The following is a 26047-nucleotide window of genomic DNA, read 5'->3' on the forward strand; positions in this document are numbered from 1 at the left end:
AGTGTTACTTGGATAGTTGTTGCAGTCAAATTGCTGGAAAAGTAGAAAAGTTTAGGAATATTTATTTTGGTGAACTGCATCCCTGAACATTGTAACATGCCAGAATGCAAATATCCTTCTTTCAAATAACAGATGGATTATTTTACGAACTTAGGACCACGGTAAAGGTGTGGTTTGCAGTGTGTGTTGTTCGCAGAGCAAATAGAAAAGGATGCACACACTCAGGCACCAGTTCAGTGCCTTGTCTGGGACTCCAGGAGTCTCCCTCTGCACAGAAACACTTGCAGATAAAAACAAACCCACAGATTTTCCTGAAGCACGTCCTGGACACCATCAACTTGTGTGATTTTAAATGGTTTTATCCTGGCTGTAGCAACAAGCCCAAGGGCATGGACGAAGGTGTGACAGCAGAGACCTAGAGGAAATTAATAAGTACAAAGGAACTGCACACAGCACAAAATCTAAATATGAGAGAGACAATGGAAATGACCCATCCCAGACAGCCCGGAAGGTGAATTCCCACCATCAAAAGGCATCCTTAATCTCTTAGTGCATTAAGCAAATTCTGCAGTCATTGCAACTGTCTAAGCATTTAAAGATTAATTGCAACCAAGGTCTTTCAACATACGGATGCTACAGCATAAAGGTTTCAGGAAAAGAAACAACCATATTTAAGAAGCTAATATCACAGATTCACATCTCCCAGAGCTTTGTCCGGTGTCTATTACTGACTCTTCTGGTTTTTTTTTTGTTTTCTTTTGTTTTGGTTGGTTGGTTGGTTTTGTTTTTTTGTTTGTTTTTTTTTTCCTCTGGGACTCCAAACAATACAAGTAAATGCACTTTGCTGTCAGGCTGAAGGCTTGGGCCTAATTGTTAAATTCAGAGCTAGATGTGGAAAATTGTACCCACATCTTTAAAATGCTTGGATGAATAATAGCACCCTAGATACACATATTTGAATTTCCTTTCCTGTGGCTACACTTTTAAGTGTTTTTCTTTTGCTTCCCCTGTAGACTGTTATGGACACAGTCCCACAGTGACCCACAGAGGGGCACACTATTAAAAGCTAAGCTCTTGGGGCGTCGCTTCTTTCTAAGGCAGACGGGAGGCTGGTTTGGTCACTTGCGATAGACTTTATCACCCTGTACCCTTGTGTTTCCGTCTGCCGGGGCTGGGTGCCTGACGAAGTCCTCACCCAAGATTAAGATAACCAGGAAAGACGTAGAAAACTGGTTGTGACATGAGAAATCTCTGGATGTGACAGATAAGAGCACAAGAACCTGACGAGCATTTTGTAGTCAAGTGGTCCAGTCTCTCTCCAGTCAAGCAGCTTCCTTCAAACCCAAGAACATTTTATTAGCAAAAAGAGATATCCAAAAGTGGACGGACATAGCTACAAGATCCTAGCCAAGCACGCAGGACAATTTGGGCTAAGAGCCCAGTTTTTCCCCCCTCTGCCTTTACACAAAGGCCAAGCAGATGTAAGATCAGATCTTTGCTAATTCAAAATAGTAGAAAAACAAAAATGTAAGTGAAGGAGAAACAAAGCAGCATTGCTATCCTATAAAAAGTGTAACTGTTGGTTCAGCGACATAAGATCTCTGCTTTCTTTTCAAAAGGAAATGTGAAAGCAGAGCTAGTGTCATGCCAAGAACACTTTTATTTACAAAGCAAGTCAGGAAATAAGCTGGATTTTCTTAGGAATATGCACGGCTCTGAACCTCTCCTCCGACGTCCAGTCTGCCTGTTCTTTAGGACTCCAGGTATTTCAAAAGGCTCTAAAGCCCGGTTATCATGGTAACAGCTAAGTGCATTGTTCACATTTCACATTGTGGGGGAAGAAACTAAACAGACAAGACCTTTTGCATTACTGAATAGCTGAGAAACCAGCTCTTGCATCTGCCTCTTCAGATAGGGATTTCTACCTGCCTTGCACACTTTTGCATTACTGCTGTGTTCAGGGAGCAGATTAAGACCGAGATGTGAAGGTACAAATGCACATTTGCAACACATTCCCATAACAGAAGCCAGATGGCCTCCTCCAGGTCTGGTAGGAGCCCAGATCTGCCCTGCACGCAGACCACCCAGATGGAACAAAACCCAAATACCGCTTTTGTTGTTTCCTATAAGGAGTTTTGGTCAATTTGTTGTTCCCTGGGGGGGAAACGTTTACTTAGTCTCGGTGTCGTTTCTTATTAGCAAGGCTGCTAAGTGAAATGTTGGGCCATCCGACTTCAGATCCAGCAGGACCAGCTGCAAAGGGTAAGGCTGATGAACAACCAGCAGGAAGAGTTCTCTGCCACTAAAGGTCACAAAGTTATGCAAAAGCAAAGCCAATAACCATGTGGACTGATAAAAGTTGCAGAATTTCTAAATCTAAGCAGCAATTGGCTCTTACATTTAGCATTTGATTCGTCACTCGCTTAACACAGAAAAGTCATCATTCCTCCAATTAACATGGCAAGTAGAGAACCAAGGATTAATATCAAGTAGTTGAATGCTCTATTATCCTGTGCTAACAACCCTCCACAAGTCAGAACTGGCTCCAGGCACCTTGGACACTCGAGAGCACTTCTTCAGAGCCACAGAGATATCAAGATCAAACCCAGGAAATTAGCTTTCATCTGTAACACAATAGCAATGCAAAAATTTATGACTGCAACTAAGCCTGTAAAATAAGCTCAATTCCTTTTCACTAACGTTCGAAAGTGATTAGGGCAACATTGTGGAGCAATGGACTTGCGGGAGCCCCATTTGAGCTCACTTTTACTGGTGCAGATGTTCACACTGAGAAGGCTGAGCACTTAAATTGCTGGGAGGTAAATGGGAACAGCAGGGCGTAAAGAAGGATGTGGGAAAGGCTCAACAGGACTGCTGTCATGTTAACATGACTTAGTCTCCACAGGGAAGTCAAACCCTCACACCAACACGCAGGAGGCCTGGCTGCTCGGGGGAACGGGAAGGCCCTGTGGTGCGGAGGCCCTGCCCCAGGCAGGGATGTGTGCACGAAGGTGTAGACAGAACTGAATCACGAAATGGAGCTCTTTCTCTGCATAGATCCATCCCTGGGGGCTCCCCGAGCTCAGCTGTGGGAGGTGATGGCCAGCCGTTGTTGGAGCTGGGAGGCCTCCTGGGGCCTACGAAGACAGGCTTGTCTCTGCCGCCACAAACAGCACGGCTCCTCGGGCTAGCAAGTTGAGCTTAAAAACTCATCTCCACAAGAAGATCAAGAAGACTTCAGATATCTTCCCCTGGCAGAAACAAGAGTGAAAACACCAGCCCGTGACAGAGAGATTCTCCTTCAGGAAAGTGCCCCTGCTCAGCTCAGCACATTGCACAGCACAGAAAGCAGGCAGCAGTAAGGTCACTTGGAAATTCAGTTCTAAAAGAGATACTACACAGTTAACATTTTCCAGCCTCAGGAGGACAGAATTGAGTTGTTTATTCAGAATGAAGCATGTCTGGCTAATGTAAAGTTTGCTTGTAATTGGCCCCGATGAACAATAAAGTTGCAAACTCATTTCACCAGTGCCTGAACGTGCAGAAAGCAATCTGCCACAGGACATTTTATAGGAAGCACTGTGCTCCAGCATCATGCAGCCTTGTGCTGTGTGAATCACAGCCCATTTAACAGTGACATTGATGCTAGGTTGCTCCAGAGAAGGAAAGGCAGCTCTGCCCATTACCTACCAGCCAACATCATTAAGGTCAATTACCCCATTAGCGCTGAAACAGACCACAGATTCCTTACATGTGAGCAGAGAGCTTCAATCCTCTCCAAGTATCACTTTCAACTAGCAATCACAAAACAGGCACATGGAGATATTCAGCTACTTACAAACAGCACTGAGCACCCAGCAGAATTGGGTCCTTAATTAGGATTTAATAAGCAGCTAATTGTAATGGCAGTGGTCTGATTAGCTTGATGCCTCATTACTGTGAACACAGATCAAGTTGAGAAAGCCAGTCAGCCTTGCAAGTCTCTCCAAACAATGCAACTGGAGTTGATTAAAGCAAGCACTGCTTTTGTGGCAGCTACTAATGAAAAGCAATTTCATAGCCAATGGGAAACTAACAGTAATTTGTGTCACTCTTTTTAAGAACGTCTTTAGTAAGAAGCATGGGACCAGGAAGTTTGTTAATACTAAATAAATGCCAAAAATGGAGAGGAAGAATTCATAGTCAGCACTGCAAAATCAGGAACACTGGACATGGTACGATGTTTGCACGAAAGACAGTGAATGGAAATTACTAATGACTGTTAATTGTAAAATCTCTAAAGCAAACCAATGCATTTCTGAATCATGAAGAACTTAATGGCCTTTGGTTACCTGTTATGTCTATTTAAGCTGTAAGTTCCAGTATAAATTTGGGTACTGCCCCATAGGAGCTGAAATCACGCTGAATTTTGACTGCAGTGTTCAACCTGCCTTTGATCAAACAAAAACATCTGTCTAGTGATTCTCATCTGCCTCCATTTGTAGATGATCATAGCTACAGGTCCGAAATCAAGTTGTGCATTTATTAAGAATAGTATTTATTGCTATGTGTTTCATATATCTTTTTTCTTGTGATTTCAGGAATTTAGAGAAACAGAGTGCTGCTTCAGCAAAATTGACAATCAATTAATTATTTCTGAATGCAAATCAAGAAGGTGTAGCCTCTATGCTCTGCTGCTCACCTGCTTTCAATCAAGAACATGAAGTTTACTGAGGCTAGGAGTTTGCATCTTTGCACCACACGGAAGCAATGTGAGAGCTGGTAAAACAAACTCAAAAGAAATGGCTCATTAAAGAATAAATATTCTGGTCTTGATCTCCATGTATCAAAGTTTCTGCAAGTCATATATGAAAAGTCTTGTACAGAAGGGAATTGAAACTTTTTGAAGTTGATAGTGATATGGAAGATTACCGATCTGTGTGGGTGTGTGTGTGTGTTTGTTGAAAAGATGCCTGCGAAACAAATCTTTGCCTAGACTGCCCTTCAGGTGAAAAATACAGTGACCTACCACAGAGAGCACACCATGCTGATACCGTTGTGAATCACTTTACACTGGTACAGGCCGCATAGCAGCAAGCAACTACACCCTGTGTGGACCATCACAGCTCTTGGTTAGCAACTGTTATGAAAAGAAACAATGCTCACAGCCACCAAAGCCAGAGAAATCCCTTGGGAGCCTGAGGATGTGATTTCTCAGCAGTTCAGAGGCATTACTTATTAAGCTGTGGTGTTGACACTGCCTTTCTCCTGCACAGGTGCCAGTATCTGCAGGCAACAGGCTGAGGGAGAGGGAGGACAACCAGCAGAAAAACCCTTATCTCTTTCTTTTTTTCTTTTTTTTTTTTTTCTGGACTGTTTCTTTATTGGTTTAGATCCCTGAACTTGCTCACCCTGAGACCAAAAAAACAAAGCATCAATATCTTCACTTGGAGCATCAGTTGTGTGCTTACAGAGTCCATGGTGAACAAAGAGCACCACTCAAAGATGTTAACACACACAGAGAGGTTCTCAAGGCTAGCCCAGCACTGTTACAAGAGAACAAACATGGATTTCACTCAGCCAGTTAATACAAAACAAGAACAAAGAGCCATGATGCTAGGAAGTCCGGCTGCCTGCTATTGATTTTATACCACAGGCTGCTGAAATCCAATGAGAAAGTCTTTGTGAAAGGCTCAGTCAGCCTTCAGAGAGCTCGTTTCACACCAAAGTGCTGTGGCAAGCACAAGATTTGGGGCTGACCCAGGGATTTCTCCCAGCAGGCTGTCCCTGCGAGCTGCCCCGCACCTGCACTGCCAGGAAGGCTGCAAGAAGAGCAGCGGGTGCCCCAGCGGGCCCCACTCTCAGTTCTGTGCTTTATCCAGGACACTGCTCATTGCCCAGGAGCTTCGTGGGGCAGGAGGTCAGTGGATCGTGGTTTTCTCCAGCTACAGAACAAGAGGCTACACTTGCCTGGCCCACGAGCTGACCAGGAGCAAGCAGCATGCCCATCAGGCAGCCCCAGCCTCTTGTAGCCCTGTCCACATGTAGTAGCGTTTTACCAGTGGAAATTACACCCAATCCTCCTCATCTCCAGTGCTGCACAGAAGGATGGAGCAGCTTGTAGAGGCTTCATGCCTCCTGCTGTCAAGTAACTAGTTGTGATTGCATTGCTGCGAAGCCTCCAGGCAGCAGCCAGATCAGCTGGGCAGCACAGGAGCTGGGAGAGGAATGGTGGCAGGTCAGGATCTGTTCAGCTGGCAGCAGTTGTCACCTCTGCTTCCCTCCTTGAGGCAGAATTGCAGAGAAAAGAGGATCTGAGAAACGCAATTCCAGTAAGGGAACATGCTGCACTGAACGCAGCCAGCTGTGCTATGCAACCGCTCTCTGGAAGGAAAGAGCTACCTAATTACCAAAAGTGCCATTTCTGGAGACTGAGCAGCACCAGTCCTGGCTGTGCATGCTGCAGGATTTAGGAGCAATCTACATCAAAACACTGCTGTGCGTCAGAGAGCGTACAGTCCAAACCAGACAATGTGGTGGACAGCAAGACGGAGGACGTCAAAGGCAGACAAAGACTTTAAGCTTGTAAATTATTTAATGAGGCAAGGAGAGACAGGATTTATCATCATCTGCGCAGCATCATCTAAGGGGAAACAGAGCTGGGAGGACTGAACTAGGGAGACAGACAGACAGGTGCCCTGGTCTGTGAAATATCCAAAACAGAAATGAGAAAAAAGCAATAATGGCCTCTTCATGGGTGAGGAATGGAGGCTTAGCATGGCTATAGGACATTTTTAAAGTTAAATACCTCAGTACTTGGAAAAGCATCGAGAGTACTGGACAGAAGAGGGCTAAAAATATCTGATACCAAGCTCAGCAGCATTTCCATACCTGGCTGCTATTTCCAAAGTTGAAGCAGGTGCCTAAGTGATCAGGTACAGCTGAGGTACAGCAAGAAGTGAAATACAAGTTTCCAAAATCACTGGCATCCTCCCTCTCACCCCCCCTTACCTTATACTGTAATTGCTCTCCAAAAATTACATTCAAAACTCCATAGTCAGTGCAGTTTCAACAGTACAGAGTGTGCAGAACTCTTAAATCCCCAGGCTCTCTCAATGGCCACAGAGATGGAGAACAGCAGGTAAGCAATCATTGCAAAAACAGGGTATTTGCCTTATTCTGGAAAGATTTGTGGACTTGTTGTGCAAGGGACTGTCATACTAGCAATCTGTGTGAGAAAAAGCAAAGCTAGATGTTTTTTAAACTTATAATTCTGTTGTAAATGTAAGTGCTGAATACTTTTTAAAATTGTTCACAAATTGCATTACTCTAGCATTAACATTAATTTTGATGTTAGTGACTAATTGTACTTTATGGAGCTCTAAGAAATACATCAAGCAAAATCTGATTTTAGCAGAGAAAAAGATCTTGCAACTGGAACAAAAAGTCTCTCTCCCTCCTGCCAAAGCCATAAAATTATTTATCAGAAGTCAGCGGGGATATTCCCACAAAGGTATGCATTTCCTGATAGTGCAGGTAACAACCAGCTTTAGATATTGATGGCTCACAATGACCACAAGCAATTTTCGTTAGTAAATTGTGCAGCCACCCCCTGCAACAAGCCCTCCAGCAGGAGCAGAGCCCTGGGGGACACGCAGGGACCGGGGACATCTTGCAGCCAGACCTGTGACTGCAGGAGCCCAGAGTCACCTTGAGGGGCAGGATGCTGTGCCCACCCAATTAATAGCTTCAGCCATCTTAGGTACCTCGTCGTTGGACTTGCAGAGATGGGGTGGGGAAGGGACAGGCGATGGTTATGTTCAGTCTTGGAATACCAATCACAGTAATTCAGCAGCAGGAGGGAGGGCCTAAGAGCATAGGGGAGGAGGAGACCTACAGAGAAGAAAGGAGCTTCATGGCACAAGCTTCACCCTGTGGAGATGGGGTTCAGATCTCCACCTGCCAGCAGAAGTCCTTCATGAGCCCACTAAGCCAGGAGCGCCTGCCTCCCCCCAGGAGATACCATCTATCACCTCCCAGGTTAAGGGACATGCTGTGGAGAAAATTACCTGAAATGCTGAGAACTATAGGAACATCTTAGGGACGAGAACCCATGTGAAAACACCTAACTATTTGTCACAAGCTGCACGGCCAAAGCCCTCCTGAGCGCTGCTCCAAGACCACAGCACGCAGTCCAGCACCGCACCTACACAGGCCTTCCAAGCAGCTCTGCTCTCCCCGCCCAAGCTCCGTCACAGTTTATGAACACACATTCCCGCAGAGCAGAAACTTGACAAGAGGGAAGACAACCAGGGTCAGACTAGGTGACCACAACCTCCCTTCTCGCCTCCTGCTATAAAAGCAATATAGTCAGGAATACGAATGGTGCTTCCTTCTCCCCTCTACGCTTCCTCTCAGGCGGCGCGCTGCGCACAGCACATGGAGGAGGTCTGAGAGCTGCTTCTGCTCGCTGGGAAGAGGGCAGCAGCTTCCCACATGGCAGGGATTTTTGTTAAGGGCAGATTTTGGGTGGGTGAGCGAGGAACACCCTCACACGGCTCTGCGTGTGTGCCAGGCCTTGCTCGCATGCCAGGCCTCGCTCACCCCAGCAATTGGTCGGACGAGTTCAGGTTGGCCAGCACGTGCCCGCCTCAGACCCACTGTCCTAAAACTGTGTTTTGTGCTGCCACACAGACCTCAGGCTTCACTCTATTTCCCAAGAGTCCAGACAGCTGTTACCCAACAAGGAAGTCCATCTTTCCATGCACTTCTGAGCCTGACAAACTTTGATAATAGTTGTCTCTTCTGCCCTTGCCTGGTGTGCATTTATCCCACCTGCTCCTCAGCAGCACTATGCTCGCTGTCCGTAGAGGAATAGCCTGTAGGGCACCCAGATATTGCAGGCTGACCGCTTCTCCTGCCATATGACCGATTTTCTTTAGCCTTTTTTTTCTACTGCCAGTCCCCAAAAGCTGTGCTATTTATTTTGGCCAAGACAAGACATTCGCTCCAAGCTCCTGCTCTCAAAGGGCAGCTTTATGAAGTGGCTACTGAGAAACCAGGCTCATGTCTATGAAGGGCCACATACCTTTGCCAGGATCCCCAGACATACCTCCATCACCACCTGTTCTATCCCTTGGCAAGGGCCCTAGTTCTGATGAAATCCTCATTAAAAGCCTCCTAAGTTGGAAAAACTATCTTCTACCTCCCATATCACCCATATACGCAGAGCTGGCGGCCTCTTCCCCTGGCTGCCCACGAGGTGTGCACGCAGAGGGTCTGGAGGCAGCCCTCAAGGCCAGCCAGCTCTGGTGCCACTGGGACACCTGGAGGGGATGTGTGCTCTGAGGAAATGTCCAGCAGCCTGTGCTAAACCTGAACAGCACCTCATGAGGTTGTGTCAGGGCTTCAGGCAAAGGGAGCCAAGCGATGCGACAGCCAATTCAGCCAGTCTGCCCTCATCACAGGTAGCCTTTCCACTCCCTCCTCCACCAACACCCAGAAAACGTCCCTCAGGGAGCCCACAAACACCTCAAGAGCCAGGCACGTCTTGTCACCCACTGTGCCAGCTTTCATCCACCCCGTTCACCTCCGCACCATGGAGGTCAATCCTCTCTGTCCCCACAGCTGCTCCACCTGACTGGCACAGCTGAAGGACAGAGACCGAGGAGATCTGTAGCACCCACAGCTGGAACAGAGCTCCACTTCCCCCACGTTATACCCATTTTCAGTGGCAAACTGAACTCGTCACTTCTGTTACCATTTCTTGCTAGTGATCTGCCACGAACTCTCAGAGGTCAACAACCTCAGCAGAGCCCAGTGTCTTGCCTACTTTATTGTCTAACCAGTTTCTGTATGTCTGGGCCGTTTGTTTAAGCCACAGCCTCACACAACATCCCCATTTGGCTTGTGCATAATTTAGGGAACAGATGAATGCCATTTCCGTTGTTGCACAAGAGTGGATGTAGCCACGTGTCTGAGCACTTGCTGAACAAACACCCCAGGTCAAAACCACAGCCTTCAGTATTTCACAGAGAAACTCCTGCTGGGGTCAACGAAGGCAGAACCTCCATCGGTCTTCGTAACATCTTTATAACACTGGCATCAGCCATCTTGTGCCCCACCTTGTTCTGCTGTTGTCTTTCCAACTGCTGCTTCATTTTGTGGTGTGGGTTTTGTTTGCAGCTCTACGATTAAAAAATGACACAAAACAAAACAAAACAAAACAAAAAAAAACCTTGAACTATATTTTCTTATTAAATGCAGACAAGAAAAATGTTAGTCTCCAGTGAAACAACACTCTCACAGTGAAGTAACCGCTGGCACTGCCCTATGGCTAGATACATGCAACCGCTTTTTGAGCACAGAGCTGTCCCCAAGGAAACCCTCTTACTATCACCTGGTTTGTAAGAGAACAGCCAACGCTGCTACCAAAGGCAGATTACTGAAAGTTACTTTTTCATATCCTCAACTTCTAGGAATTCTTCACAAAACGGGAATAAGCCTTTCCGACAGCTCTGACTCAGAGTGATGGGCAGAAGTGACAGGTTTGGACAGCTTGAGAATAAAAGCAGAGAGAACACACCTGCAAACAGCATCAACTTCATGCATATTGACGTAGACTATAAAAAGGTGAAAGCAGAAGAGAATTGTAAATCATAGGAGCGATCGGAAGTAAATCAGAAGTACTTGATTAGCAGCATATTAACACCTACAGAAAAACAGACTAGAATTGCTGGTAGAAATTTTAAACATATTTAAATTAATTCCCCCATTCCTGAGGAAGCCATTATGTTGACACTGGTGGTACCTAACATTTCGATCTGTTTTGGAACATCAAGCTACCAGCATTTTAATCTTTTCTGCAACATGACTATTAAGGAAAATTAAAATGCAGCTCTGCTAAATGATTGCCAGTACATCATCCACGCAGAAGTGGGAGCAATCAAACCTAATTTGACAACTGCAACCTCACCCAGGGTAATTAATACAAGCAGGGTTATTAAGCCTAGAGGAATTCAGGTCATGCTATTTTGCTTTAGAAAGAGGCAGAAACCTTCTATTTGCATCATTGCCCTTCCTTGACTGCTCCTGTTGGAGCAGCCCACTTGCGAGCACGTTAGCCACACAGGGAGCCTAGCAGGGAAGTCAGGGGGATACGAAGGAATTCAGCCTCTGCAAATCAGAAGACTTTGGAGAGCTGAAATAGAGACTTGGCATTTAACATTAAGTGGAAAACTACAAGTTTCAATACAGGCATTGCTTTGGAGAAGCTAGAGGATGCTGAAATTGTGCCTGTGAATGTACACACCTTTTGCAGAATCTTAGCATGCAATCAAAGACAAGTTTTGAACAAAGTGCTGTCTCCTCTCTGTTCATGACTTGTCATATTTCGCATGACCTGGCAGTTTTATTATTAGCTCTCTGTGATTCCAAAAATTCTCAAATATTAGTATCATTAGTATCAGTTCATTAGCCTTAATTTGACTCATATAAAACTAAAGTCAAAATGGCTCAATTAAAAGCAGCCAGATCTGCTTTTTTTTTTCCCCTCTGTATAGGTAGCTCATGGAAGAAGTAAAGAGAATCATTTAATAATTGCTAAAACATTTGCTTGTATATGACACAAGAGGAACTCACCAGATTAAACTAAGCTTGAAATAAATCATTCTGAGGATGCACACCAACCCAAAGCTAAATTAGCTCCAGTGGGAACTAACTTCACAAGCATTATCTTTCAGGATGCTTTTAAAAATCAATAAAGCTCTTGAAATACTTTAAATACAACCAAAGATTTGCTGCAAAGTAGCTAAATCTACTTAAGAGTGGAGGTTTGTTAAGTCCTGGGGATTGCTAAATGGAAATCTAAGCACCATTTGGTGGTACAAATAATGTCCTCTGTTGCCCAGTATGCACCTCCAGCCTACTTACTTCACTTCAGTAAATCCAGGGACAAAGGACAATCTTTTGTTTCCCTGTTTGTTAGGCAAAGCAAGCCCTAACCCCAAAGGTTAGCTATGGGGCGCACGCACACCCTTCATTACACCTTTAGCTAAAAATATAGCATCAGGGCCTTGGGTACCCCTGCTCACGCAGCCATCCCAGGGCTGTCCTGGGATGCTCGGAACAGCCGTGCTGATCTCTCGGAGGTTTTGGAAACAAAGCCACAATTTTGATTTCTTACAGAAGAGCCCGGAGATGACATGCTTTGGCAAACGTGCCTCAGAGATGACTCCTGAAGTGTAGGTGAAAGATCGTTCTGCAGCAACAACTGCGGATGTTAAACCTCCGCCACAGCAGCCGAGTTGCTGCCAAACTGCTCTGCTCAGTCTGCTTCGCCCATTTTGGATCTTCAGAGGCAAGTAGATGCTTAGAAGATGAGTAGTTGCGCTGGCAAGCTGACAAGAGGACTTGGCAAACTGTAAGCGGCTTGCTGTCCTGTAATGGCAGATCCTGAAGTGGCAGATGATCAGTTCGTCCGACCTCAGAGGATTCGCAGCAAATAATCAGTGCACTTTTCACTGCAGAAACACTTTGCTAAATAAAATGAATATTCTCTTGCTAAAAGTTTTTCTTGTTTACTTTTACCCACGGAAATCAACTTGGCAATTACCACTTCATCAGCAGGATCTGAGTGTGATATCACAAATTCCTGCTTGAAGTCGTCATCTCTGATGTCAGAGTTTGGACACTGGAGTCTATCCAGCAACACCTACATGCTACAACAGTGAGCTCAAAAGCGTGAATGATGAGGGCTCATTTCGGTAGTTTATAGCACGGGTACATGCATTCATATGGCAATACAGTAGGGCAGATTATTCGGCAAGCCTGTGGCAAGTCAGAACATCCGATGGTGATTTCCACAAAGTGCTCAGTGAGCTCCCTCACCAAAAGCTCTTTTAAATAAATAATAATAAGTAAATAATAATAAGTACCATAAGATAATGGAGAAGCTTTTCCTTGTGAATAAACTGCCACTTGAAAGCTACAGAGTAGAAGCTGACAGCTCTCTCAGCAGAGACTGGTGACCAGCAGACCACCACAGTGCCTGGTGGACCACGCCAACCGCTGTATTCACCAGAACCCAAAAAAGAGGTAAACAGTGAAAGTAGCATCCAGGGGAGTAGAAAAGAGGGTTGGCTACAAAGAGCTACAGGACATAATTACACCAAGCAACACAGTAAGTGACCCAGCTTACTCAATGTTACATCAAATGTCAAAATGATGCATTAGAAAAACACAATCCTAATTTTCCTCTCCCAGGAGGAGCCCTGAGTTACTGTTACCCACAAATGAGGTCTTTGGACTAGAACAAAAGCTCTAAGAAGCATCGATTCCATATGTACTGGTCATCAAGATAAGGCAAATGTTATGCCAGAAAATTATAATAAAGAATTTTTATACCAAACCATGAATCAGGTGAGGGATTTATATCAACAGTTGTGGGTGAAGTTTTTCAATTCATGACACATCCCTTGAGGGAGACACAGAACACAAGAATGCAGGAAGGATCTCATTTTAATTCAGGCGTGTCTCCTGCATATCTGTATTTAATAAGTACAGTGCTCTCTGAAGCAGAAGATTGGAGCCATAACCAGAAAGCATACAATCACTTGAACATGCTTGTAGAAGTTGTAACTGAGGGAATAAATAGGCTAATGAGTTTATTTATATTATAAGCAGATAATCACCAGGTATGATGCACTTCTGCACTTGGACGAAATTCTGCCTAGCATTCATTGGAACAGACTAAAATGTGGTCAGCACAAAAGCACAGCAGAAGCTGTGGCCATTACCAAGATACAACAGTGAACCCCCTTGGGACGACGATAGATACACACTTTTTCCATTAGATAATTTAAAGGGAACTTCAAGGCAACCGCAGGCATGCAGCAGTCAAAACCATGTACCTTGAACAACGTGGGCTATGCAAGGAACTGGGAACAGCAGGTGTCTACTCAATACTAAACAAAATTCATCTAAGAAGAAGAACCAAGCAGGCCTGTTTTCCTGCTGCTCTTGCACAGGTAGGACAGGTCTTGCCTGTCAAGTTCTGCTCCCAGCTCCTCTGATGAGAAAAGTTCAAGTATCAGCAGGCCATGGCTGGCAACACAGAGAGCCAAAATGGAAATCTTGACGTATGCACACGCAGTGCTACGTGGTACCTGCTCAAAGGTTTTGCTTTGTCTTATCCATACAGGGAACCTAAGTCAGGCATCTTAAAAAAATGGGCAATTTTAACACTGCATGCCCTAACCTACTTCATGTGTGAGGCACACGTCACTGCTCAGCCGTATCTGCCACAGGAACAAGTCACTCTGAAGATAAGATGTGAATTTGCAGTACATCAGCTATTCCATGGGAATTGTCCCTGCAGACTCTTTTTGGGCATACGCTCACAGATAACTTACTTCAGAGTCACGAGGTGCTTCTATGGGACAGCAGCATGAACCTAATCACACGCACCACCTCACCTCTTCAGCAGCAAACTCACGGCTCTGCATCTTGTATTTCGAAGATGTGCTCTTGTCCTGACACAGGGTAACATCTTCTGCCCATCCCGGGATGGACGTTTACGGATTGCTCTCCGTACAAAACCATTCAACTTGCTGACAGATGGCAGCCAACAAGTAACTCACCTGCTGCCCACAAGAGGAACTGGCGATAACCCAGGTCATCTCGGAAAGTTTGTCTTAAGGAATGATTAGCTGAAACACAACACTAAAGAGACAGTAAGTGCTTTTATTAAATTTGTTTTGATGCCATCATTAGGAGACTCAACTTTCCTGTTCTGTGCTAATTAGACCAGCCGGCAGAAGCGCAGAAAGAGAAACATCAATCAAGGGCATCTGGAGCACCTCAGGAACAGACAGAGACAGCCAGAAGGGATTTCTGAGCGCTCATTGCCTACGAAGTTTTGGAATCCCCTTAAACCAGTCATTCAAGTTAGGTCAACATACACGGATTTAATCCTTCCAGCCCCTCTAGCAAAGTGCAAAGTACAAAGTACTTTGTCAGGGAGCTTTCAACTGAGGCCAAATCAGCAGGTTTGTCTCTAACGCAGGAACCTCCTGAGCCTCCTGACAGATGCTGAGACTTCCCCTCACACGTGACTCTGCTCCCCATTCAAAGGCAGCACATTTTACTAATAAAAATGAATTTACATTCTCAAACCTTTTTCTGTAACCATCGGTACAAAAATACCTTGTCAGGCCTGTATCACACCAACCTGTGGTATAAAAAGTAATGTCCTATTGGACAACACACCTTCCTCCGTGCTGTAATTACTAAGAAAATGACACCTACCAAAGCCTACCCTGGTACACACCTTCCACGACTGCCATTTTATCCTAAGTTTGCAAGGCTACTAAAAAAATCATTGTTTATCCAGAATTCAAAGGCTGCAGTGCTACAAGCGCAGTACCCTCGATGCAACTGTCTCGGACCAAGTTACGGTGGAGACCAGCAAGATCAGCGAGATACCCATAGCCCTTCCATGGAGGAAAGAACCTTCTCCTCTATCAGCTACAGAATATTTCAAAGTAAATCTACAGAAGGCAAATCCCTGACTCTGCCTACAGTCTCCACTATCTCACCTAGCGATAAAAGATTCAGTAGGACTTCCATTTCCTTTCACAAAAGGCATACTAGCTACGGACTGGGATCAGAGATTGCGCTGAGAAGCTGCCTGATGGGACACGACTATGTGCTGTAGTGCTGACCTGATCTGCGTGCATCTGCCTGGCACAGCGACTCCACCCTCCCGGCTCGCACTTGGCCAAAGGCAGAGCAGGGACGGCTGCGCCTCATGGCAGTGAGGCACCGTGTGTGCTCGCGCCCCTTCATGACACTGTCTTATTCATAAGAGCACCTTCTCAGCTTTCCACGCTCAGGAAAGTGCTGGAGCACTACAGTTAAGATTTCAAACAATCAGAATAGCCCAAGTTGGGAGGGACCCACAAGGATCTTCAAGTCCAACTCCTGGACAGCACCACCCAAAAATCAGACCCTATGTCTGAGAGCGTTCTCCAAACACTTCTTGAACTCCAGCAGGCTTAGTGCCATGACCCCTGCCCTGGGGAGCCTGTCCCAGTGCCCGACCACCGTCTCTGTGAAGAACCTTTTCCTGATATCCAGCCTGAACGGCCCCGCTACAGCTCTGTGCCGTTCCCTCAGGTCCTGTCGCTGTCAGCATTTCCTTGGGATTGTCATCATACACATGAAAAGCATTGATCTGCCACTCAGAACTTGCCTCTGTGTTTTTTTGTTTGTTTCTGTTTTTTTTGATTGGTTGGTTGGTTGGGTTTTGTTTGTAAACATGTAGAAAGGAAATCATCATTTTAAAAGGCATGAATGTGACTGATCAAAGAACAGGAGTCAAACTGTTGCTTGAATGTACTCAGTTCACCAACACTCAACTGCAGAAAGGTGTCAAGGAAATCCAACTCTAGAAGAGCTGAGTACTTATCTACATGGACTTCTTTGTTCGTGTCAAACACCCTCCTGCCCGTATCCTACCATCACAGTAGTCAGCAGTGTGAAATTAAGTACTACAGCCTTCAAAATCAACAACTGAAATTCGTCTAAAAATAGTTTAATGTAGCAAGTTTGGCTATAGAACCAGTGCAACATAAAGAGGACACCCATCGTATAACCAACTTTACTGCTTAATCTTAACAGAGTAAGCTACAGATGCAACGGATTTACCACAAGTTATTTGGTTAAATTAAATACTGCAGTTAGGATCATGCTGTTCATAATTGTGGCTTTACAGTACCAATGCTTAAGTTGGCTGAGTTAGTTTTACTGTAAAATGCAAGTTTACAGAGAAACAAATAATTTAGTATGTTGTATTCCGTTTCATGCTCCGTCACAATGATAAAGTCTTAGACAAACAATATTTCAGCATTATGTGAATAATGCCAAAACATACAGAAATTTTAATGCCAGATTTACAACATAATACAGTGCTTAACAAACAGATTTCTTGTGTACGTTGGCCAAGTGAGAATGCTACACAGGACTGAGAAGCATCCAAACGCTACTCATAGTGCGTATGAAGTGAACCACGCCGACAGGAATGCTTTACCTTCTGAAGGAATTATTCTCCTAGAAGATTGTGTCCCGAGCATAACGCAACACAAAATGAATGTAAAACCCTTGCCTCAGCCATGAAGCAAGAGCACTCACTATATGATACTTAAAAACTTAAACCAGTAAAACACTTCAAAAACAGGAAGAAGAGTTGTAATCTCTCGACAATGACGACAGAACTTGATTACTGTACTATGTGAACGGCCGTGAAGCTGTAAACAAACTCCAACCAAATTTGGTTAATGCATCTACTCTTAACCCAAGAACACTGTCATTGCAGCACAGAGTGGTTTGTAAAGCTAAGGACGCTACCAGAGGTTTTATTTTTGTTTAAAGCCAAAACTGATAAAAACCTGGAAGCTGGCAGATCATTTTTTGTTCCCTACTAGTGTTCATCAACTTCTCCACTGGGTACTGCAGCAAAATTTTTCAAAACACCTGTTTCTGTCTAACGCTGCTTCAACTGACGTAGCTGGTAGCAAAGTTGAAACAAACGCTCTGAGCATTTGAAAATCCCTACTCAGAGTGGTTTGCTTTTCTACTGTTAGGTACGGGGTTAGACTGCTGGCATTGTTCTACACGGAAAAGAAGACACTAACGTATTCATTTTTACTTTTACAAGAAAAACTTCCTCAAAATTAAATCAGCTTTGCAAGCATGCAAAGAAATATATAGGTAAATCAGACTGGGGTCTCAATCAGACTGTCAAATTGCAACAATGTCCTTTTCCTTCTCTTTTTTTTGCTCCAAATTAAATGCATTGCCAGAGTAGTTGGTGTGAAACTGATGGAATTAAACTCATTTACGTGAAGTCTGGTTACAAAGCAGAAAGAAAATGAAACTTTGTCCCTGCCGCTTCTGTTTTTTTTATTATTAATATTTTTCCTGCATTTTGTAATGTAACACATGCAAGCAATAAAAGGGTTTCTGGTGTCTGTGGTGTGTTTTTCCCCCCAACAGGCTTAAGAGTTGTGCAAGACAAAACTGAATAAACTTTTGCTTCAGTTCAGAAAGGCTTTATATTACCAACTTATTTCTTTTCATAACTAAAGATGATAAAAATAAATCCATACTAATAGAAAAACAGTCAAACTGCTCTTTCAAGTACATTTCTCCCCTCTTAAAGGAATTGCATTAGCCATATACGGATTAAAACCCATGTCACAATCATTAGCATTCAGACCTTAGGTCCAGATCTCCCAGCACTGGACTCAGCTGGACTTCCAGCTGAGTTTACACAAGACTGGAAGCAGGAGGCTGATAGGTACATGTGCATGCATTACACCACTCTCGAACTCCCTGATTCCGACTATAACCACTATCACACCCCCATCGTGTCCCTGAAGCAGAAGTAGTGGCACAGGAACCACAAAGTGATCTTGGACGGGTGCCATCATTCAGTTATCAGGTGCAAAGCTGGTTTCTGCTGACAGAGATGGACTTTGCAGACCTACTAGCCTGGAGAATTTTGTCCACAATCCACGCTAAAAAAAAATTAGCCTTGGCAGCTAATATTTCTACATAACACAGCATAAAATACAATTTAGTATTTCCTTTAGTCTCAAATTCACATCTCAAACTGTTGCAATTATGGAAGCCAATGAAAAGTTAGAGAGGGGTTTTTACAAGAGTTGGTCCCAGCATTAGACACTAATACATACGAAAAATGAAAAGGGACAAACTTCCAAGACACTATTAGTGATGGTAATAGGTTCAACTTTTCTTCTTTCCTTCTGAAATTCACCTCCTATCAATACAAGAGAAAAGTGCAACTTTGCAGCGTGTTTGTTCACATCAAGTTTTTCCTCAAGAACACATTTTGCAGTAACAAAGTATGGTCTATAAAGTTGCAAAGTGCACAAGCTGAAGGCACAGAGTACAAACACATAGGAAAACAGAGTTCAAAGTAACAAGTAACAAATAAAGAAAAAAGAAAAACCTGGAATTTAAAACTCCCTGACAGAAGATACATTTATATGGGACCAACTCTTAAAAGGTGACAACTTTTACACTAATGAACAAATACTGCAAAATAATGAAACTTTATTCTTATTATTTAAGTAAAAGATCCAGAAAATACCTTTAAGTTTAAAAACTAATACACTGACGTGTTAACTAGTTTTAAGAATGTCCTTAATATTAAGAAAAGAGTGCAAAAAAGGTTCTTCCATTCTAACGCTTTTGGAAGCTGCTGATTTTGGCTGCCCATTCCCACTTTGAAAGGATTATTTTTCAAGGTGCGTTCCTCACAATAATCGCAGAGCATGAACTTGTTGAGAGACTAGACCAAGGAAACATGTCTTTCAAAGTCATCCCAATTATAGCAGCAACTGACATTTTATCATATAAAGAAGAAAGTCCAAAACTCTTCTTTGAGGCATAGTTCGTGTCAGAGCTTGAGTATCAGCAGTTGCCAAAGGAGGCTCCAGTTACCTCCTGTGCTCCTCCAGTGTCTGTTCTGGCTAGGAATAGAAGCTGATCCAGTATATTCACTATCTGTACCCTCTGGAGCTTGCACAAGTTGATGAGCCATCTGAAATCACATAAAAAAGTTGAAGATATTCTCTTATTAAAAATCCGCTCTACGTCCTTTGTCCCCTTACCCAAACAATTCTAAAAACAGCATTGCCTGCGAAACACTAACAGTGGAGCCTGAAGATGATATACCAAGCAAACAGCCATTCATTCATTTCAGGTTATAATAAGCATTCACAATAGAACCGTATGACATTTATGGCAGGAAATAAAGCAAACATACTCTGCTGAAAAGACAGGAGGAAACTTGGTGGAAAGTGTACAATAAAATGAACTGAAGTTAACAGCACCAGGAATAGACACTATTATCCAAACCTGAAGGCTATTTAAGGACAAGCAGTCAAATGCTAGAGGCCACACAGCCAGCTAGCTGCATGCAGAGGTACAGCCCCCGAGATCTCACCACCCTGAGGAACCCAGAGGTCTGCCCATATGCTCAAGCTGGGGGGGGACTGCAACACACTGGAGGGCAGGGTTAGAAGCCACATTCAGTGCAGGTCTGCATTGTTCTGCTCCCAGTTTGTTCGGAAACACTGAACTTCACTGCACCCAGAACAGACCTCTGCAGAACTACATCTGGCAGATACCCATTGAACATCCCTCGATTTCATCTTAACGCTCTGAGAAGACTCCAGAGCACTGCATCTTTCTTGTTACAGGTTTCCTTGAGATGCTTGACTTTGGGCAAGACTTTCCTCTACTGTCGGGCAAGACAGACACAATCCTCACTGAAGCCAACAAATAAAGCCACAACTACCACTTGTAAGCTGCTTACAAAACCTATTATTCTAACATAAAAGGAAACTAGATTTGTTACAGAGTACAAGCAGCACAGTTCAAAAGGAATACTTAGTAGAGAAACACGCAGACAGAGAAATATCCTCTCTTCTTGCTCGGTGGGAAGAACTATAACCAGAGCTGGTACAGTAACAGAGTAAGAGATTCATACTTACTGTAAGTTAACTCTTCTCCAGCTCTCTTGCGTGACTGGTCACCTCTAGGAAAGAGGAAGAAGAGAGAGATGTTTACTTGAAAAAAGGAAAATGGTAACAAAATACCTCAGCACAACCATCAACTTCTCATGGACTTTTAAAAACAGAAAGTAAACATGGTAGCAATAATATATGACTGCAGGATTCTCAATTTACTGAACAGAAATACTAGCTAATTTTATTTAGTTAATTAGTACAGACAGGAAGTTCAACTTTATAGAATAATATTTTTACAAAATGAAGATGAGAAAGTGCTCATACACACTGTGGTCTTGTCATGCATAAAGTTGTCTTCTTTAGTTCTATAAGGTTTGGTTGAGAAATTTGTATTATATTTAAAATTCTGTGTCTATCAGCCTAAAACAGTAAGATACGCTTGAAAACCCAACAGTCAGACTAAGTAAGTCCAAGCTGACAGCATTCCCTCTCCAAGCAGGATATTTCAATAACCAGATTTGGATATATACATGTTGACAGCATTCCTCCTGAAAACCCAAAGCAAAATTCCTATCCATTCGGGAAAAAAAGAACACCACTCCTTTTATTCTTATGCACACAAACTCTTAAGGCTGGAAAATCTTGCTCCTTCACAAGTTTCTTATGATGACAGATATACTGCTGAAACTGTTGTAAAAAGAAGAGAGGCTCTGATATATTTTCATCACAGTAGTTATAATTTCACATTTATCTGCTGGAAACTGGTTGAAATTGGGGATTCTAATAATACGAAGCGTTCTTCCTCTAAAACCACTCTTAAGGTGATAGACCTGCTGTGTATGCCTTGATTAAGGTCTTTCACAGGAGAAATACCACTGGGTGACTGGCTTGCGTTCCCATTTTTTGCAGCAATCGTTTATAATAGTGCTGACCAGCTGACTATTTCAACTAGAGCCTGACAGGCCATTAATGCTGGAGACACCTCACTGTGCTGTATTCCTCATGGTTATTGTTGTAGGAAATGCAGCAGTGAAGACATCACCATTTTTTGACACAATTATGGAAGAGCGAATATTTCTTGCTAACCCAGAAGAGTACAAAGGAGGCATGCCAAGTCTGTTAAAAAGAAAAACAACCCTTTTATACATACGTACATATAAATCTATATGTAGAAATATAACCTTATCATTTATAACCTTTCAGAATTTTCTATATTTCTGAACATGGAAGGAGGCTTATTACATCTTGAAATACATTTCAAGGCAAAATGCATTTCAAATATCACTGCAAAATGCCACGCAACAAATATATTAACTGTACTTCAGTTTTAACTTTTACTGGTGACAGACTGTACTTTAACTCTTTAAACACCCTCCAGGCTTACAAGAATACACCAACTCCCTGACAATACAGCTACATATAGAATATTGTGCAAAAACACGTTCACCACAGACTAAATGCAGTCAGTTATTCTACTGCAATGTCATATTTTGCATTGTCTATTTAATAAATTGAAAGCAAGCCACACAGAAAGAGCAGTTGCACCACTAGGGTGGGCCAGTTTTCTAAACCTACAAGCCACATCAACACTCTTCACGTGGCCAATAACTGGAAGGTCAGATACTGCAGAAAGCCAGAAGGACAGGAACTAAGACTCTGCAAACAACACGTGACACAGAAACCTTCACTTAGTTCTTCCCTGTATGACCATCCTCAAGCCTTAATCTCTTCTGTGTCCCCACCTACTGTACATGACACAAGGCAGAAAGTTTCCTATGGATTTGCAATGGTTCCAGTGCTACACAATTACTTTCCTGCATAAAACAGGAGTTACTTAACTGCTTCTGAGGATCCCTCCAAGTCTCTTAACAGGACAGCACCCCGGAGGGTGCATTCGCAATGTCCAGTACTGTTCCTACCACCTTTCCTATCTTTTCACACTGTACCCTTCCCACAGTACCAGTCAAAGAACTTTCCAATCAAGCTGACAAGCCCGTCTTTATTTCCAAGTACCTAGGGAAAAGAAGTTTTTGAAACTGATCATTTTTTGTGGATACGTGCTGTTATTACTTGGAATTCCATTCTGAATTCTCTATAAAATGTGAAACTGGTGAAATGCAGTTGTAAACAGAATTATGTCATCTACAGAATTAAAAAGGTTGAAAAATACATGAAACTAAAATGTCCCTTTTTTATTTTCTTGTGCATCGTGTTCCTTTGTCAGCATTATACATCTGCTCAGTTTCAAACCATCTCAAACTTGTACTTCCTGGACCAAATGCTCTGCATTTCACAGCTCTTATGGCTTTGTTTTCAGTACCCTATCTCACGCACATCCATACAAAAAAACTTTTTTCTCAAGAAAAGGTCAGTAAACAAAAGCAGTTTTCTCTCTTCTACCTTATAAAGAGTGCACCGACAACGCTATTTTTATTTGGGTCAGTAGTGCAGTTTTGAAGCTCACTGATTCACTATGCTTTGAAGAGAGAGAGCCTTAGATGACCTTAGAGGAAAACTACACAAGAGCATGAAATCCAGGACTACATCTAACAGGAAACATACCCACATCAAGTAGGTGTTCAAACTACAAGACAAGGTTCTCAGCGTTTCACAGGTAAAGCGAAGAAAGTTGTGTGGTTTTCGCACAAATTAAACTACCAGGAACTGAGCATGATAGCTTCCCCGGCCTGATCTTGGTTTGTCAGACTACTGCCAAAGCAGTACACAACTGTGGTAAATGTGCTCTGCTCTCACCAAGCCAGACTGATAAGAGCACACAGTAACCGGCACAGCCCACACTGAACAAGATAGGTAAGGAAAATTTTCTACTGTCTCTTACTGTTTGTTCGTCCCCCAATTCAAAGCTCAGTCAGAAGAGAAATTCTCATTTAAACTAAATACCTGGCCTGTACAAATAGCTCTGAAGGTAGAAGAAGAAATCATCAACTTAATAACATTGGGAAACATCATCAAAAAGTCAGCTCAGAAAATAAACAGCCAACGTAAAAGGCTGAATGAGACCATGACCGTGCATTAGAAATGCAATCAAAGCACAAGGAAGCATGACCTGTTAAGTAATCTGTTTCATGAAAATATTTTTAAGATTTCTGATCTTCTAACTTTTGGTTCTATCTGCAGGGTTGGTAGTGCTCAAAACATGCAGAATTAGGCCATATTTTAGATACTGTGCTTTGAAGGTTCCTTATTAAATATTAAAGTAATTCTTCAAAATTTTTATGTGCATCCATTCTTACTATTTCAGCACTCACCATCACAATTGTTACAGAAGACTATTAATTATTAATAATTATTATTACCTAGCAAATCCATTCTGCATAAGTTCTCTTTGAAGTTTCTGGTCTTGAGCAGCATATTCTTGAAGCTCAGATTCCACTGCAGGGGGCAGAATGTTTGGGATGAATTTAGAAAATAAAGCTGGTGCCATCTGTACCCATTCTGTAAGAAGAAGGAAAACCAACAAAAAAACATGTGGAAGGAGATCATTTGTGAAAATTTTGCTGTTTGTAAAAAATTAGTAGCAAATTTATTAAGTACTTTTGTTCTGTTTTAAATAACTTTTGCGATTTTGAATTAATAAACAACAGGTCTTAAAGCAGAACATATATTCAGACTGTTACAATCAGATATTTACATGTAGATAAAGGAATTTCTTTGTGTCATCAACTTCACTATCAAACTGAAATTCACTTCTTGCTGCGTCTCTCCAGGCCTGCTGAATCTTTGGATGCTCTCAGAGAGGCACTGCAGATGCAAACTCACCTTGAAAAATAGATTATTTGCAGCATTTACTCTGGGAAGGAGATTCTCCGAACTTGCACCACTCCTCCCTGAGCCTTACCTTCTGGGAAGCACAGTAATAACACCATACAACCCTGCTTCTCCATCCCCCACTTCAGATGAATCGGTGTGATTCTTTCACTGATCTTCCAAAGCTTAGATGAACACTTGTTAATACTCATTATATAATTTTAACTTGTATGAGTTCAGCTTCAGGATAGCAAATGTGATTTAATCTCACCACAACAAACATTGTCTTACAGAAGCAAGATTCGTTACATTCGTTTACCTTAAAGCCTCTTCAAGGCAGATAAGAAACACAGACGACTGAACAAAGGATGAAAACAGGGTTTATAGCAACCGTGTAAGAAGTTCTGAGAAAAAACCCATACTCTTCAAGTATTTCTAAACCTAAATTTTCCAGAGGTTGTAGCACTTATCTTAAACTGCATCTTTACATAGTAAAAAAAGGGGTACTTTTAAGTACATTGGCTAAGGCACATTGTAAGTTTTTATCCAATTCCCACACATGGTTGCTTGGTTAATGCCAAGCTTCAACAGTCTTTCATCAGCAAACTCACAAAGTAATGATTACTAGTGTATATGTCGTTTAAACAACAACAACAAAAAATGCACTAACCTCCCTCATCATGATAGCAGTGCTTGATAACAAAATAACCATACAGACTTGAAACAGCACTTTTCATCTTATACAATACAGTAAAAAATAAAAATAAAATCCTTAACAACTCCTTCAACAGCTGTGTTCCTAAAAAGAAAAGGAAAAATTACAGAGCAATTCCTGAAGAGATGATTGTGCACATCTCTGTAGGCCCGCTGACAAGTGTTGCTTTGTGCAACTGAATTCAGCCGAGAGAGAAGACATGCTAAGAGTAGGTGAATTTCTCCATTTCCATTACCCTTTTTGTTCTTCATAGAATGGTATCGATGGGAACTTAAAGATCATCTAGTTCAATGCTCCCTGCCACGGGCACTAATGTCACCCACTAGATCAGGTTGCCCAGGGCCCCATCCAACCAGGCCAGGGATGGGGCAGCCACAGCTTCTCTGGGCAACCCATTCCAGTGCCTCACCACCCTCAGAGTAAAGAATTTCTTCCTAATATCTAATCTGAATCTACTCTCCTTCAGTTTAAAGCTGTCACCACTTGCCCTATCACTGCACCCCCTGACAAAGAGACCCTCCCCAGCTTTCCTGTAGGCCGCCTTTAGGTACTGGCAGGCCACTGTAATGTCTCCCCAAAGCCTTCTCTTCTCCAGGCTGGACAACCCCAACTCTCATCCTGGCTTCACAGGAGAGGTGCCCCAGTCCTTTGATCATCCTTCTCAGAGGCTGAAGAATTTGAGGAGCAGGTAATTAGAGTAAACGTGTACCTGTTTAAGCAATAAAGTCAATTACCTGGGTCTTCCTACCCAGCTGTTGAAAGCAGATTTCACAAGCTGTTGGAACAACCTTTATACTCAAAGACCTTACAGACATAAGGCAACTATTCAAAATCTGATTAGGCTCATGACACCAAGTCAAACTAGTATCTGCCTGTGAAGTAAACAAGCAAGACAGGGATCATCTGAAATGGATAAGACCACCACCCATAACATTAAGTGCAGTACAACACAACCCCATGGGACTGCTTTCAAAAGAAACCATACTTTCATAATTACTTATATACCCTTCCTTTGTTTGACATTGAA

At 42.9% G+C, this 26047-nt stretch overlaps 1 protein-coding gene and 1 long non-coding RNA gene across 3 annotated transcripts in view; one reads left to right on the plus strand and one right to left on the minus strand.

Moving 5' to 3' along the window:
• Window positions 1-1479: 1479 nt before the first annotated feature.
• Window positions 1480-17976, plus strand: LOC308196857. The gene is made up of 2 exons (XR_013952444.1): window positions 1480-4351; window positions 4581-17976. It is a non-coding gene; the product is annotated as an uncharacterized lncRNA (long non-coding RNA).
• Window positions 16558-26047, minus strand: part of CACUL1 (CDK2 associated cullin domain 1) — a 48678-nt gene continuing 39188 nt past the window's right edge. For both annotated transcript variants that reach the window (XM_080596550.1, XM_080596549.1), the window contains 3 exons: window positions 23855-23993; window positions 20562-20605; window positions 16558-19606 (listed from right to left, as the gene is read on the minus strand). In XM_080596550.1, the coding sequence (XP_080452676.1) occupies window positions 19566-19606; window positions 20562-20605; window positions 23855-23993 (224 nt within the window). In that variant the 3' untranslated portion in view covers window positions 16558-19565. The remainder of the gene's footprint in view (window positions 19607-20561; window positions 20606-23854; window positions 23994-26047) is intronic.

This window comes from Anser brachyrhynchus (genome assembly GCF_964034855.1).
Source record: "Anser brachyrhynchus genome assembly, chromosome: 6".
Classification (NCBI taxonomy): Eukaryota; Metazoa; Chordata; class Aves; order Anseriformes; family Anatidae; genus Anser; species Anser brachyrhynchus.